The sequence below is a fragment of the Spinacia oleracea genome, chromosome 6 (assembly GCF_020520425.1).
Source record: "Spinacia oleracea cultivar Varoflay chromosome 6, BTI_SOV_V1, whole genome shotgun sequence".
Lineage (NCBI taxonomy): Eukaryota > Viridiplantae > Streptophyta > Magnoliopsida > Caryophyllales > Amaranthaceae > Spinacia > Spinacia oleracea.
This window is the reverse complement of record NC_079492.1, coordinates 139,348,037-139,361,021: the sequence shown is the minus strand read 5'-3', so window position 1 is coordinate 139,361,021 and position 12,985 is coordinate 139,348,037. Positions and strand designations below refer to the sequence as shown.

The following is a 12,985-nucleotide window of genomic DNA, read 5'->3' as shown; positions in this document are numbered from 1 at the left end:
TGAATGAACCTATATGGATTTTCAATCTCACATATCAAAATTCAAATTTATTTTATTTCTTTACACATTTTATTTGTAAACTATTGTTGAAGTAAAAACTAATAAATAAATATAATATTATCGGTGCATTGCACGGGTTCTAAACTAGCCCAAATTCGATACGAAGTACAAATTTTATCAGGTGGTTACTGAGGGTCATCATAAGTCACAACTCATAACAGAAGACCAGATAAAACTCAAAATAAATCAGGAGTATTATTAAATACATCTTGCTTGTACCATTCACACAGTTAACTCGCTAAATTAGTACTCAGAGACATTACGTGGGAGCTCATAAGTCTTAATTAATCATGGAAGAAAGAAGATGAAACAGAATGGTAGGAGTACAAAAAGTGGCATAAACCCACAATTATGATCCATTCAATTATCCTTTTCTTCAAAACTGTGACTTGTTTACACCCAGATAACATAGCTCTTTTCTACAAGTAATGGAATAGCTATATTACCAATTTACTAGAGCAATTTTGTGTAGCTGTTTCGCCGGTCTCTCACAGAAGCTTCAAAATTCCATTCACCTGCCCACATGAATTATTTACATGTCTGCTTTCCAAGCCATGTCACCACACCAATGCAATATTTCCCTATGTTGGCTGGTTGTGCTTGACAATATCATATATAAAAATCTTCAAAAAAGAAAAATAGAAAGCTTCTTCCCCTATATTTTCATTCCTATGCAAGACTGTACATTATTTTCTATCTTCACTGTTATTTTTGCCTCCTCGAATTTTCCTGTTCTTCCTTTGTATCTACTTCATATAATTTAGAAAAGAATAATAATAAAAAAAAGTATATGTATGTTCTGAATGAGGCGTGTCAAATTGCCCTTTTTCCGGTTGCTGAAGAAGTGGAAGGTAATACCTTTGGAGACTTCTTAGAAGTGTTCCTTGTGGAATTCAAATTTAGTTGTACCTCTTTGATTATACTCATTGCAGAGTACCTTCAGTTCTTTGGCCAATACTGGTGCACCACAGTAGAAAACACCTGCTCCCAAGTATCGAGAAATCAAACAAGACAAACAAGGAAATATTTCACTTAAAAGTAAAGAAATGTTGTAAGCTTGAACTCATATGAACATCTTACTTCTGGCTATTACATCTTTGAACTCCCACAAATTACCTGTGTTCCAAATCTGTGTTCTTTTTTCTTTTGGCAATTAAATTTCGTTTCTTTTTTATCAGAAAGGCAGTGCTTACATATGTAGTGATATGTTCATTCAAGCTCAAAAACAGTTTAGGTTTAATTAAAAGGAAAATGCAAAGCTGGCTCGAATCTCACCTATTCTAGCGTTTGCATGCTTGGAACCTATCTTAGATAGAACCTTTTTCCAATTTGGTTTCGCAAAATGTGTACGGACCTGTAAGAAAAATGATCATAAGGATTTTAATTTAAGATCAGATGATTACATGGACAATAAGTCCTTGTATAGATGCATAGGATAAAAGATGAAATCATATAAATTTTTTGATACCTTGGTGCCAGAAACAATATCTACCCCATTCTTGGCATGGTTGAGTGCTGCAACCATAGTGATTAGCGCTGAGCGTGCATCTCCTTCCTCGTATACACTGGTCAAGTAATTGTGCATCTCAATCACACCCTGTTTCAAAAACAGCAAGCTCATGAAACCCCTATTAAACCATTATATTTAAGGCTGGAATGAAAACTTTTGGCTTGAAATTTTACCCTCTGATCTAGCTCAGCAACTTCATTCATGACTCCTTTGAACCAATCAAATGAGCCTTGCTCCCTAGTCACCCAATAGAAGTAGGCATTTGTGGTCCTGAAGGGTTTCTTTTGCTTTGGGGAGCCTTCACTGAGATCTGGTACGGGGTAAAGATCAGCAGCCTTTTCCTGACCATAGAATACATAGAAAGCTCATGTTTAAATCTCCATTTGGCAATTAAGAATTACAAACTTAACTAATGTCCGAGGAATCTAGGATCTACCAAGCAATGGCAAGCAGACTCAATGAACAAATACTTGGGGAAATGCTTGACTTAGAGCTGAAAAAAAATACTCACTTCATCCTCCTCCTTTTTGACTGTGTTGTTGAGCAGATCCTTTAGGATACTAATGAATGGTGTTGCTCCAATACCAAGACCAACAAGGAGAAGAACGTCATATTTACGGTAATCTTGTGCTGGAGCTCCGTAGGGCCCGTCTATCAGCAGCTTTGGCAAACTGATGGAAGAATTAAATTTCAGACTACATACGGAGTATAATCTTTTTACAGTCACTAAGAGCCAGAAGTAGTGATTGAGCAAAAGACCTTTTCTTTGTAGTTTCATCTGCTCTAAGAAGGCCACTTCTCCCAGGTATAGGAGTCTCACAAGCAGCTTTAAAAATCCTCTGTAGTTCCTCTGTCCAGTCACCAAGCTTCCGGATATGGATACTGAGGAAATCATCTCCAGGAGCAGAAGTAATTGAAAACGGGTGCCTAGAAGATGGTCATAGTTAGAGAGACAGGTTTATGGTAGATAAAAAATCCATGATATGGTTTGTTACTCCTACAATTTAGCTCTGAATCTTGATAACTATGGAGTAACTAACAATTTATAAACTGGCTTATAATTTCAATTAAAGCCAGCCAAACATTCTGAAATATATGTCTGCATATAATTTTTAATCTTAATAGTATTACTGGAAGAAATTGATAGTCCAAAATGAAATTAAGATTCTCCTGGATAGAAAGAAACATGCAACAGATGGTAAATGAACTTGAATAGATGTTATTGTTAATACCATTCGAAAGGGGAAACAGCAGGACACTGCACAAACATGTACTGTCCACTCTTGTACCGAAATTGAGGTGGCTTTGTCATTTGCAGTGTGAGAACATTGCCAGGATAAATTGCTACCTGATTTGAAGAAAATGAATTTGAAGAAAATGAATAAGAAGAGAAGTGGTCATTACTATAAAAGCAGCCATGTGTTATTTCTGCAGGCAAGTTTCTTAACGACAGCTCCGAATAGTTCTTAAGCTAACCTTCAAAAGGCGGACAGGGTATAATCCAGATCGAAAGAACCTCAAAGTCCTTTCACCGGCATACAACAAAACTGGAACAGCAAGATACATCCATGTCTGCAACCATTTATACCAAAGGCTGTTTAATAGATTAGCAATGGTAAATTCTAAAGAATTGAAAAGTATTTAGGAAAAATTGTCACAGAAAAATTACCGTCTTTTTGTACCATTTATGGACAAGATAAAGCTGAATTCCGTGGATGATCAAACAAATATACACGATGATCAGAAGGTGGTGTGAATACCAGAAGGCATTATATCCTGTGAGTCTATCAAAAGGTTTAGGCAACTTAATATCACCACGTCTAAAATATCGAGTAGCCAGAGTGAAAGCAATTGCCATCAAAACAACCATTAGGATCCCTGTTATACCCTCAACACCCCGCACTAAATCTCCATATGTGGGTTTTGTTTTACCAAAGTCAATCAAGTAGAGAGCATAGTCTTGTGGTGATGACCTTTCCAGTCTTACAAAATCACATGCAAGATGGTTTCCAACGTGAAGGATGATACCAAGCACAATAGAAGCAGCAATTGTCTGCATAATAGTTCAGTAGTAATATTACACAACACGCTTACATGAGGAAATATGAGAATATGGATATTGAACTACAGGACTTGTCATGTGAACTAATTAGATCTTTCCTTTGCTATATGATGTTAAAAAATAAACAATTGCTCAGGATCATTTCACAACAGCTTTATTGAAATAGTTACATAATCTTATGAAAGTCACCGCCAAAGCAGGAATATTAACCAATATACAGGAAAAAAAATATTATAGAATAGAGGTGAACAAAAATAACCACACAACATCGCCGCTAAATTTAACATGACTGCAGAACTATCTATTAGGATAATACAAGCAATGCAGGTTAAGTAATTAACATCTATTACTGCTTTTCAAGTTTTGGTGGCACTACTAACTTTGGTGTGCTCTTTCTTCCATTCAAAGCAAAGCATATAAAATGAAGAAGAAGCAGAGACTTCATGGCAAGAAGACAAAAGTACATCAAGATTTAAGGTATGGTCAAGCGGAAAGGATAAGAACAAGAAAGACAGGCCAAAGGTATAAGAACAGAACAAGGTCAATCTGTCTTCAATTTTCAATATGTGTTTTGTATCTAGCTAAATTGCAAAGCTGGAAACTACCGGTCTACTGCAGTGACAGATTAAGGTAAGACTGGAGGCAGTTGTGTCGATTTTTCAGCAGAAGAGAGAATACTCTTCTCCACATGCACTAATATGATAATTAGTAAATTCCTACTGTCCTTATGCTTGAATGCTTTAATGCTTGATCATAGTTTCAGTCAACCACCTAAATGCCAGAAACAACCAGATGAGGTGATCTAGTTCCTCCCTCCATCCATATTTTATTTCTATACAGTCCTATAGTTCTTTTAACGTTTTGGTATTTAAGGCCAATGAAGACGGTTTACCATTACTCTTGTCCAGTGCAACACCTTAGATTTGAACAGGCAAAAAGCAAAAGCCATGCTAAATGAACTACTGCAACTTGTTGCTCGTGTCAAATCTCATTATCATTAGCATTTAATATCCCCCCTCGGTTCCTTAATATTTTGCACATCAGGGCAGGACTCATTATTTAATCAAAGTTGTTAAATTTTGAAAAAAAATGAGTAACAGAAAATATTGAGATGAAGGGAGAAAAAGGTTGAAGACTTGAAGTGCTGGGAAAAAGAGGGTTGTTTTTAACTTTAAATAGCAATACAATAAGATTTTTGAAACTACCTTGTAAGGGAAGTGTGAAAAACATAAAGACAAAGTGTTTACATCGTATGAGGTTCCCACTTCCCACCTTGGGTGAGGCAACTAATTGACTTTATTATGCATTTTTAGTGGTCACCAACCATTCATGCATTGCATAAACAACACTAAGTCACTGACCAAAAGGTCAAACCAATGATGCTGACTTTCACATCAGAAAGCAAAATAGTTGTGGCCACACACAAACTAGCGTATAAATCAAGCATTAAAAAGAAGACAAGTGTATTAGGTATACCTTATGAAAGTTGATATTGTCGTCAAACGGCACTGTATAAGCCAGCCTAGTAGACCTAAGCCAAGTTATGGTGTTTCTACATACGGGAAACAGTATCAAAGCCATGTTAAGCTTTAAGGTTTCGGCTGCACCTTTTGCTGTGGTAAGGCAGTAACCCATAACTTGAAATGCGGCTTTGTTTCTGTATTGTAAGAACTTCCATATGAACAATCCGGTCATTAACAAAATCCAGACACTTAGAACCCAAATCCTCTTCCAATTATCTTGTACAAAATAGAACATATTTGTTCTCATCTTTTGCATTGGGGTCTTATATCTAAGTCCTTGTAAATTTTGGCTCAAGGCTTGGCTTGTATAACTGAGTGCCTGACTGTAGCTCAAGTACGTGTCTTTTTGCAACAAAAGTGTCTCCAATTGCCATAACTGCATTTTTTAGGCAAACAATGAATCAGTAAACAAAAGATAAAAGATATCATAACTGTTGAAGTGTTGAGTCCATATCCCATGATGCCATAATGGATTAATGGGTATCACCTTTTGTTTGGATCTGCACGTGGCGGAAACATCAAACACGTACTATGTTTGTATTTGCATCACAATATAACTCCTAGAATAATAAGTTTAATAAATAGCTGAAACTAATATAATCATACTATGATATTTTAATGGATAAATGATATCACAGAAAACTACTTAGGGGACAGGCGGCTAGATAACCAATAAGGTCAATATGATGGAGGATTTGGTGACCCTTTATGTCATAATATGGAGTAGGAACCTACTAACTAATAAGCTAATTTGAATTCTCGTGAATTCTTGTTATAACATAATCAAATGACAAAAGCAAATCAATTCTATTTTTCTTTTGAATATGGAGTTGAGGATTCCATTAACTTGGAAATAAATAAGTAAAAACTCCATAATTTTTTTGGTAAGTACTTTGGACAAGTCCTGGGAAAATTGTTGTTAAGAACAAATATGTTACCCCGGGAAATTCTGAAGTCACCTGAATCTGAGAACTAGATATAGTTAGACCGATTCCTGCAAGATTTTGCTTATACGCTGTACTACAATGTGATGTAATGATGTGTGGAACTAGTAAAAAAATCCTCTTGACAAGGAGAGTTAAAGCGGTCAACATTAAACTCAAAAGATGTAAAGAGAAAAAAGAGCAACATTCTCAAACACATCTGTATAATTTTCTTAATTGGAGACTTTAGGATAATTAACCCAAGTACCCAACTACCATGTGACAAAAGGAGGCAAGAATCACTTGCACCTAAAAAAGTTGGGAAAAAAGAATGAGAATGTAAGATAGTAATAATCACGGACTGCTTAAAAGACACGTTTACACAAAATCTGGGGGCACTAATTAAAACTAGATCGTATGAATTGGGTTTTGTGTTTAGCTCGTGAATGGTGCAACAACACGCCAACTAGCCTCCTGCTAGTGTGCAATTTCTCTCATGCTCTCATTTTTGTCAACCATGACTTTCAAGAAGTCCAGATCATAAAACTGCAACTTTCTCTCTCTCTCGAAAGACTTAAGTTAAATTTCTTAATAAATGATGTAAATCAAATACAATCATTGTCATTTACTCGTCTCTATCATACCTGTACTATGGAGTAAGTATAGGCCAACTCATGAGTAGTTTGTTATCCACCTAAAATACCTACGGATTGGCAAACTTTCAATAGCTACTGGGAAAAAACAATGGTAAAGGAGTTCAAAAAAATCAACTTTTAATTCCAGATTTGGTCACTTCTATTTTCTGAAGTCTTTCATATTTGGTCAATCCAAAATAAAATTCATCAACCCTTCAACTTTCTATCCCCTGAAACTACCTTGACTAAAACAATGTATGAATACCACAAACAAGATTGTTCAATGAACTAAGCAAGCCTATGACTGGTGGACAGTGACAAAAAAGAACTGTAACCACGTATTGATGGAAGATTACAGTAATACCTCAATATAGCCAAGCCCTTCTGGATCCAGTTCTTCCATGATTAAAGCTGCATATTCCTCAGCTTGTTCTTTTAATCTTGACAACTTATTTGCTGATGCACTCAACATTATGATCTACACGCCATTGTAAAACAAGTTTCAATTTCTTAGTACAATACTTCTAGAATAGTACTAAAACTAGTATCGAACTATCGATGGAGTAACATTGAGGTACTTAGCATTTTTTCTGTTCGACTTATTTTCCTAAACATATTTTATTTGTACTTATTATTTTGTTTGAAAAACTATCAAATTACCTAGAAAAGAAAACTCATTTTGCTTGCAATTGTTTGAAATTAGGTTATTTTGTCGAAAATAAATCAAAATAAGTCAAACGATTACTTTTCATGTGCATGACTCCACGAGTCATGCCCAAACCAAAGAAAATTCTAGTGTATTACGGTAATTATTTTAGCTTTATAGATCAGATGCCATTTCAAATTGTCAAGCAATTTAAGTTTCTATGGGTTTTCAATCCAGTTGGAAGAAAATCATAATCACCAACCTAACCGGCCGAATAAAAGTTTTATTAAGAATTTTAAGATGAGGCAAACAATAGAGATTTCTATCAGTGACGTGCTTCAGCTTCAATACCATAGAATATTCTACTATATCATTCTTTGAATGCTCTCACCTAGCTACCAACTCCAACTCGATCTTCCAATAAGAATTGCTCGTAAATCCACAAAATATTGAAAAATAAGGGGATATATATATCAACAAAATTTAGCAACACAATACGTATATATGATCAACTTAAAAATACTTGGAGTTAATACTCCGTAAGTAAATACGTAGAAATATCGTATAATGTTACTCATAATAAAATAATTCTATCAGACCATCTAATCTAAGATATCATAAACTAATAAATCAATGGATCACGTTTGCCTAATTTTGTTAATTAGTAACACAATCACTAGTCTACATATATGATTTCACATGCATGGCCCTTTTGCTATTTTTATCTCTGTCATCAATGATCATTGATAAAATATTGCAAATAAGTAATATCGTAGCAATTACGAAAGAAATCCATGACCATATATATTTGCCTAAACTAAGCAATAGCAAGCACACTCAATAGTAGCAACACTAGCACCAGCGTAGATTGTTCAACAAAAGAAATCGGCACGAAATTTCCATATGATGGCAAATTGGATGCTTGAGAACATGGGAAGCGTAAGACATGATGAAATCTTCAAAAGAAAGCATCCCATACTAAAATAAATAATAATAAAACATGCATTATTATTAATTATTTATTTATTAATAAGTACTCAAATATCAGAATAGTAATTGGAGTGGTTAGATCGTTTGTTTGAAATTATAGGCTCAATCCCAGCCACCAAAACGGCCTACCCCTTGATTATTCTAACATCTTGTGAGCCGACCATTTTTATTTTAGCTGACCTCTCTTTGGTTTGCCATGCACAAATGCAAAGTTGACAAGGGTGCGGATAATTATATTTAGGTCGCCGAACACGACAGACTGTTAATCTCCTACTTTCAATCTTTCATGCATACTTATGGAGTTATGGCCCGTAGCATGCTCAACTGAGACACACATCTTTTTTTAAGGAGAAAAATACAAGAGACTTATTGAAACTCTGTTATAAAAACAACTTATGTAGAGAGTTTATTGGTATTGTTGAAAAATCTATGAGTAAAAGATTACCTCTTTAACCTCTTCCTCAGTCAGTTGGCCATCTTCATTCTTATCCACCCTTCACATAGAAATATTGATAAATTATTTAAAAAGTATTGAAAACAAAGGTAAAAATAAAATAAAAGAGAACTTGGAAATGGCCCTTTAAATCAAACGTACCTAAGAAAAAAATAAGTACTGATGTACGAGTACTGTTTTATCGGTCAAATAAAAAGGATAAATACTGCGTACCGGTCTTACCAGTTTACCAATTACTCCATAACAAGTTGAACTAAAACAATATGCATAAATGTCTATTGACTATTGTACCAATGACCCAATGTATCATAACCCCCGATTTCAAGGGTGCAAGGATTAAGAAAATGACATATGTAATTATGTACTCCAAAAAAGTACTACTTTCCTTATTTAATAGGTGGCACATACTAATGATTTTTCCTAATGTGTATTCTAGCTCACCCCTCCTTGATTACATTACAAAAGCTGTTTAGCAATTAGCAAAATTGTCGTTCTTAATTTAATGTGTGCATAAGATGCATATCAGAGTATGAGGAATGTAGCTAGGGTCCTTATTCATTTGTACGGACTACGGAGTAATATCTTTGCCAACTCTTCTAGAACGATGTAGGACTGGATATATTATTCGGATTCGGAGTGTATATATATTTGTATACCTTCACCAGCAAACAAAAAATAGCATGTGTTTTTCTCCAAGCTCCGAAATACGGAATATTAATTTATCTCCTACGTTATTTGTCAAACTTCTGACTGTAATGTCAATAAGATGACTTCAACTAAAACTTTTTAAAAAATTTTAATAAAAAGAAATATACTCCTCTATATTCCTCCAAAAATATCAACTACGGAGTATATCACCAAATGACTTATACTAATGTGGTAATCAGCATGCTTGGATGAGAGACAATGAGTGAGGAATCTATTGTTGTGGCCTTGTGGGTTGATAAAGACATAAAGTCTAAAGTAGGATGTGCTTCATGGGATGTTTTGGTGGCAGTTGAAGATAAATAGTGAGAAAATTAAAGAGAGATGGGAGAACTATATATTGATAATAATGTACAGTACGAATTATTATCCTAACGGGAAACAATTGTCTTCACTTGGGTAACAATCACCCACTTCTCCTTCAAATGCACTAACTCACTAAGGGAGTATGTAGGGTCGGCGACTAACGGGTTAGGCAAATGCCCCCATGCAACCCATGAAAATTTATGATGGGTTGTATGTCGTGCTTGGTCCACAATTTGTATTTTGGGCACGACTCAACACAAGCCAAAGGAGGGAGTGTGTTGTGGAGTTCATGCTTGGGTCATGGTTGAGCCTGTGTTGGCCGAATGGCCGGGCAGCCTCTAGCCCTCTATCTATTGTTACCTACTTAGGCTGTGTTCTATTCACCTGATTTCCACTTATTTTTCCTGAACTTATCTTATCTGAACTTATCTGAACTTATCTGAACTTAACTGAACTTATCTGAACTTATTAGAACTTATCAAAACTTATTTTAGTTATAAATTGTACTTGGCCAACCCTTATTTTTTCTGAACTTATCTTATCTGAACTTATCTGAACTTAACTGCACTTATCTGAACTTATTTTTCCTGAAATAAGTGGAAATAAGGTGAACAGAACAGGGCCTTAAATTGTTATTTACCACGAGTTCTAAGGCTCTAAGCTAGTACGGAGGGCGTGTTTAACATTACCCATAACTTTATTAACAAAGGACCAAAATGTCAGTGTACAAAATGCCCTCTTTTTCTAAAATAAAAATAAAAATAAAAATAAAAATGCCCTCTTCTTATTTCAAACGCTACGCCTTATCTTCTTATTGTTTTCACTTTGGGAGTTAAGAAATGGATCCCCACAAATCAACCAACCCGCCAAAAGTATCCTCTATTTACCTAACGTAACAAAATGACTAAAATATCCTTCTATATATCATTTTTTTGAGACTTAACTTGACGTTAAAATTAAAATAAAAAGATAAATCACTCATTTTGGCATATGGACATATGGTAATGGACTAATGGTACTACTATTATATTGCTACTACTAAAGTTTAAAATAAAAAGATTAACTATAATCATAAATTCATAACTCTATTTACAACTCTACGAGTAATTGTTAGCCAAATAACCAAAAAGCCTAACTCGTGTTCTAGTGACCACAATAACAGATTAATGGCACAACATAATACCATATGCTGATATGCATCATCATATAACGTTGGGATTGTAATTAGTGGGGTAATCATTGGCTACAATAAGAATTGTTAACTAATACGAAGTACTACAATAATTTAGTGAAACTAATATCATTAAATCAATCAATTCCAATTAAAAAATATTGATTTCAATTAGACGATTTCAATTAGACTCCGGCCGGTGTCTAGACTCTAGACCTTGTGATCAAAACCTATCACACATCATTGTCTTTCATAGTTTTATAGCTCTCTTGCACATCAAAAATAAATAAAATACGAAGTACTTCATAGTAGAATAAAAGTATTAAAAATTAAAAAAAATTAACTAAAATGATTACGTACATGTCGAAGAAGATCTGGAGCCGAGAATCGAAGCTCTGATCTGTAATCTGAGACCAATACTCATACAATTCATCCTTGCTTATCTTCTCCACCTTCAACCTCCTCCTCCTGCTCAAAGCGTCAAACATTTCAAGCGCGAATTCCTCCGATTTCTCCATCCCTAATTCACAATTCAATTTAATTTAATCAATCAAGTTTAAGCCTAAACTAAAATTCATCAAATTATAAGCGCAAGTATTGCATTAATTTTTAAAATTACCAATGCATTTAGCAAAATCAGTACGATAAAGAAATCCATCTTTGGCCAATTTCTCGAAATTGGACTCAACCTCACTACAGCTTGCACTTCCTTTATTGCTGATAAATCTAAGCCCCTTGAGAGCTCTGTGCGCGCCAGACCGAGTTCGATTGAGTTGTGCCAGCTGTTTCCGACGATTCCTTGCCGCAATCGCCGGGTCAACCACTGCGTCAGACCCTTTCATGGACGGCGAGTAGTTCAAGAACTTTCCAGAGAAGCGCTTCGTCAACTGCGCTGAGAACGACTGCTTCGCCTTACTGATCTCCGCCTTCAGCTCTTGAGAGAACTGCCGTATACGGCTGCTCGACGACGTCGTTCGCCGAATCGCCGGCGTTCTAGACGTTGACGCCGTCGGGATCTCCATTCCAGCCATTGACGCCAGGGAATTCGGCGCACGTGATGATGACGACTCTGCATTCATCGTTGACGGCGGCGGAGGTGTCGCTGCCGGTTCAACACTGCGGAGAATAATAGTCTCGTCATCCTCAATATCAAGAGTAACTTCCACAAACTCCTCAGCTGTAGCTGTAGAACGCGGAGTAGAATATCCCGACGTAGTGAAGTCACTCCCCGGCGAAGATCCGGTACTCATGGCCATCGCCGGCGTCCGAATGTTGTCGGAGCCCCACCGCCGTAATTCATGCCTCGCGTAGCCTCTCATTTTAAAGTTCGCTTCCCAATAAAAAAAAAGTCAAAAGCAAAATTCAACAGCAACCACCGCCACCGCCGGAAAATTCCTTTAACGTTGAATAATTCATGAAAAAACGCGTCGTTCGACTGAGCAAGAGGATCAAAACACGGAGCAGAATAAATAAATGAATGAATGAAGATGAGGAGAGAGAAAGTGGTGGTAGCTTTATTTGGGTGGAGGTAAGTGGGCAACGGAGACGCGGATGAGAGTGAGGAAACGGGACAGGAGAAATGGTGGACAAATTAAAAAAAAAAAGGAGGGAGAAAGGAGGAGGAAACGACAATAGGGAATTATTTGAAAAGGGAAAGGAGAAAATGAACTGGAATTGAATTTTGGGATTTTAGACTTAAGAATTTATATATATAATGAGAGAGGAATAGGATGAGTTAAAAAACGAAGTTATGAATTAAATGAGTTGCGACATTTTGGTAATTGAGTTAAGTACAGTGAATGACTCGTATTCTCGTAGTCGTCGTTGATCCTGAGTCGGTCAACTATTTTTTGACAATATGGTTTTGGCACTTTTGTAGGCAGGAGTGGAATTGTGAGCTAGCCGTAGCGTATTAGCATTGCATCCAATTTACAAAAGTAGTGGTCAGCCGGTGACGGGTCACTCGGTGGATACCATATCAGTTTAGGGTGATTTAAAGA

The 12,985-nt window shown here is 35.9% G+C and overlaps 1 protein-coding gene across 2 annotated transcripts; it reads right to left on the bottom strand.

The window, feature by feature from the left end:
- Positions 1-215: 215 nt before the first annotated feature.
- LOC110778151 (respiratory burst oxidase homolog protein A) lies at positions 216-12,679 on the bottom strand. 2 transcript variants are annotated; one of them, XM_056833977.1, is made up of 15 exons: positions 11,605-12,679; positions 11,346-11,505; positions 8,795-8,843; positions 7,078-7,191; positions 5,109-5,531; positions 3,240-3,623; positions 3,047-3,142; positions 2,803-2,918; positions 2,330-2,497; positions 2,082-2,241; positions 1,744-1,911; positions 1,529-1,657; positions 1,336-1,414; positions 919-1,041; positions 216-575 (listed from the first exon to the last, which is right to left on the bottom strand). In XM_056833977.1, exons 1-14 carry the CDS (start codon positions 12,302-12,304, stop codon positions 932-934), a joined length of 2,856 nt encoding a protein of 951 aa, XP_056689955.1. In that variant the 5' UTR covers positions 12,305-12,679; the 3' UTR covers positions 216-575; positions 919-931. The 2 variants fall into 2 exon arrangements, with proteins under 2 accessions (XP_056689955.1, XP_021838407.1); XM_021982715.2 differs by having other exon boundaries at positions 216-1,041; positions 11,605-12,676.
- Positions 12,680-12,985: the final 306 nt, after the last annotated feature.

Bases quoted from the DNA above. Each gene is read 5' to 3' on its own strand.
- LOC110778151 (XM_056833977.1), bottom strand. From the start codon at position 12,304: ATGAGAGGCTACGCGAGGCATGAATTACGGCGGTGGGGCTCCGACAAC. The intron at 2,498-2,802 runs GTATTAACAATA...ACCATCTTCTAG, and splicing joins GCTGTTTCCCCTTTCGAATG to GCACCCGTTTTCAATTACTT. The intron at 1,658-1,743 runs GTAAAATTTCAA...TTTTTGAAACAG, and splicing joins TTGCTGAGCTAGATCAGAGG to GGTGTGATTGAGATGCACAA.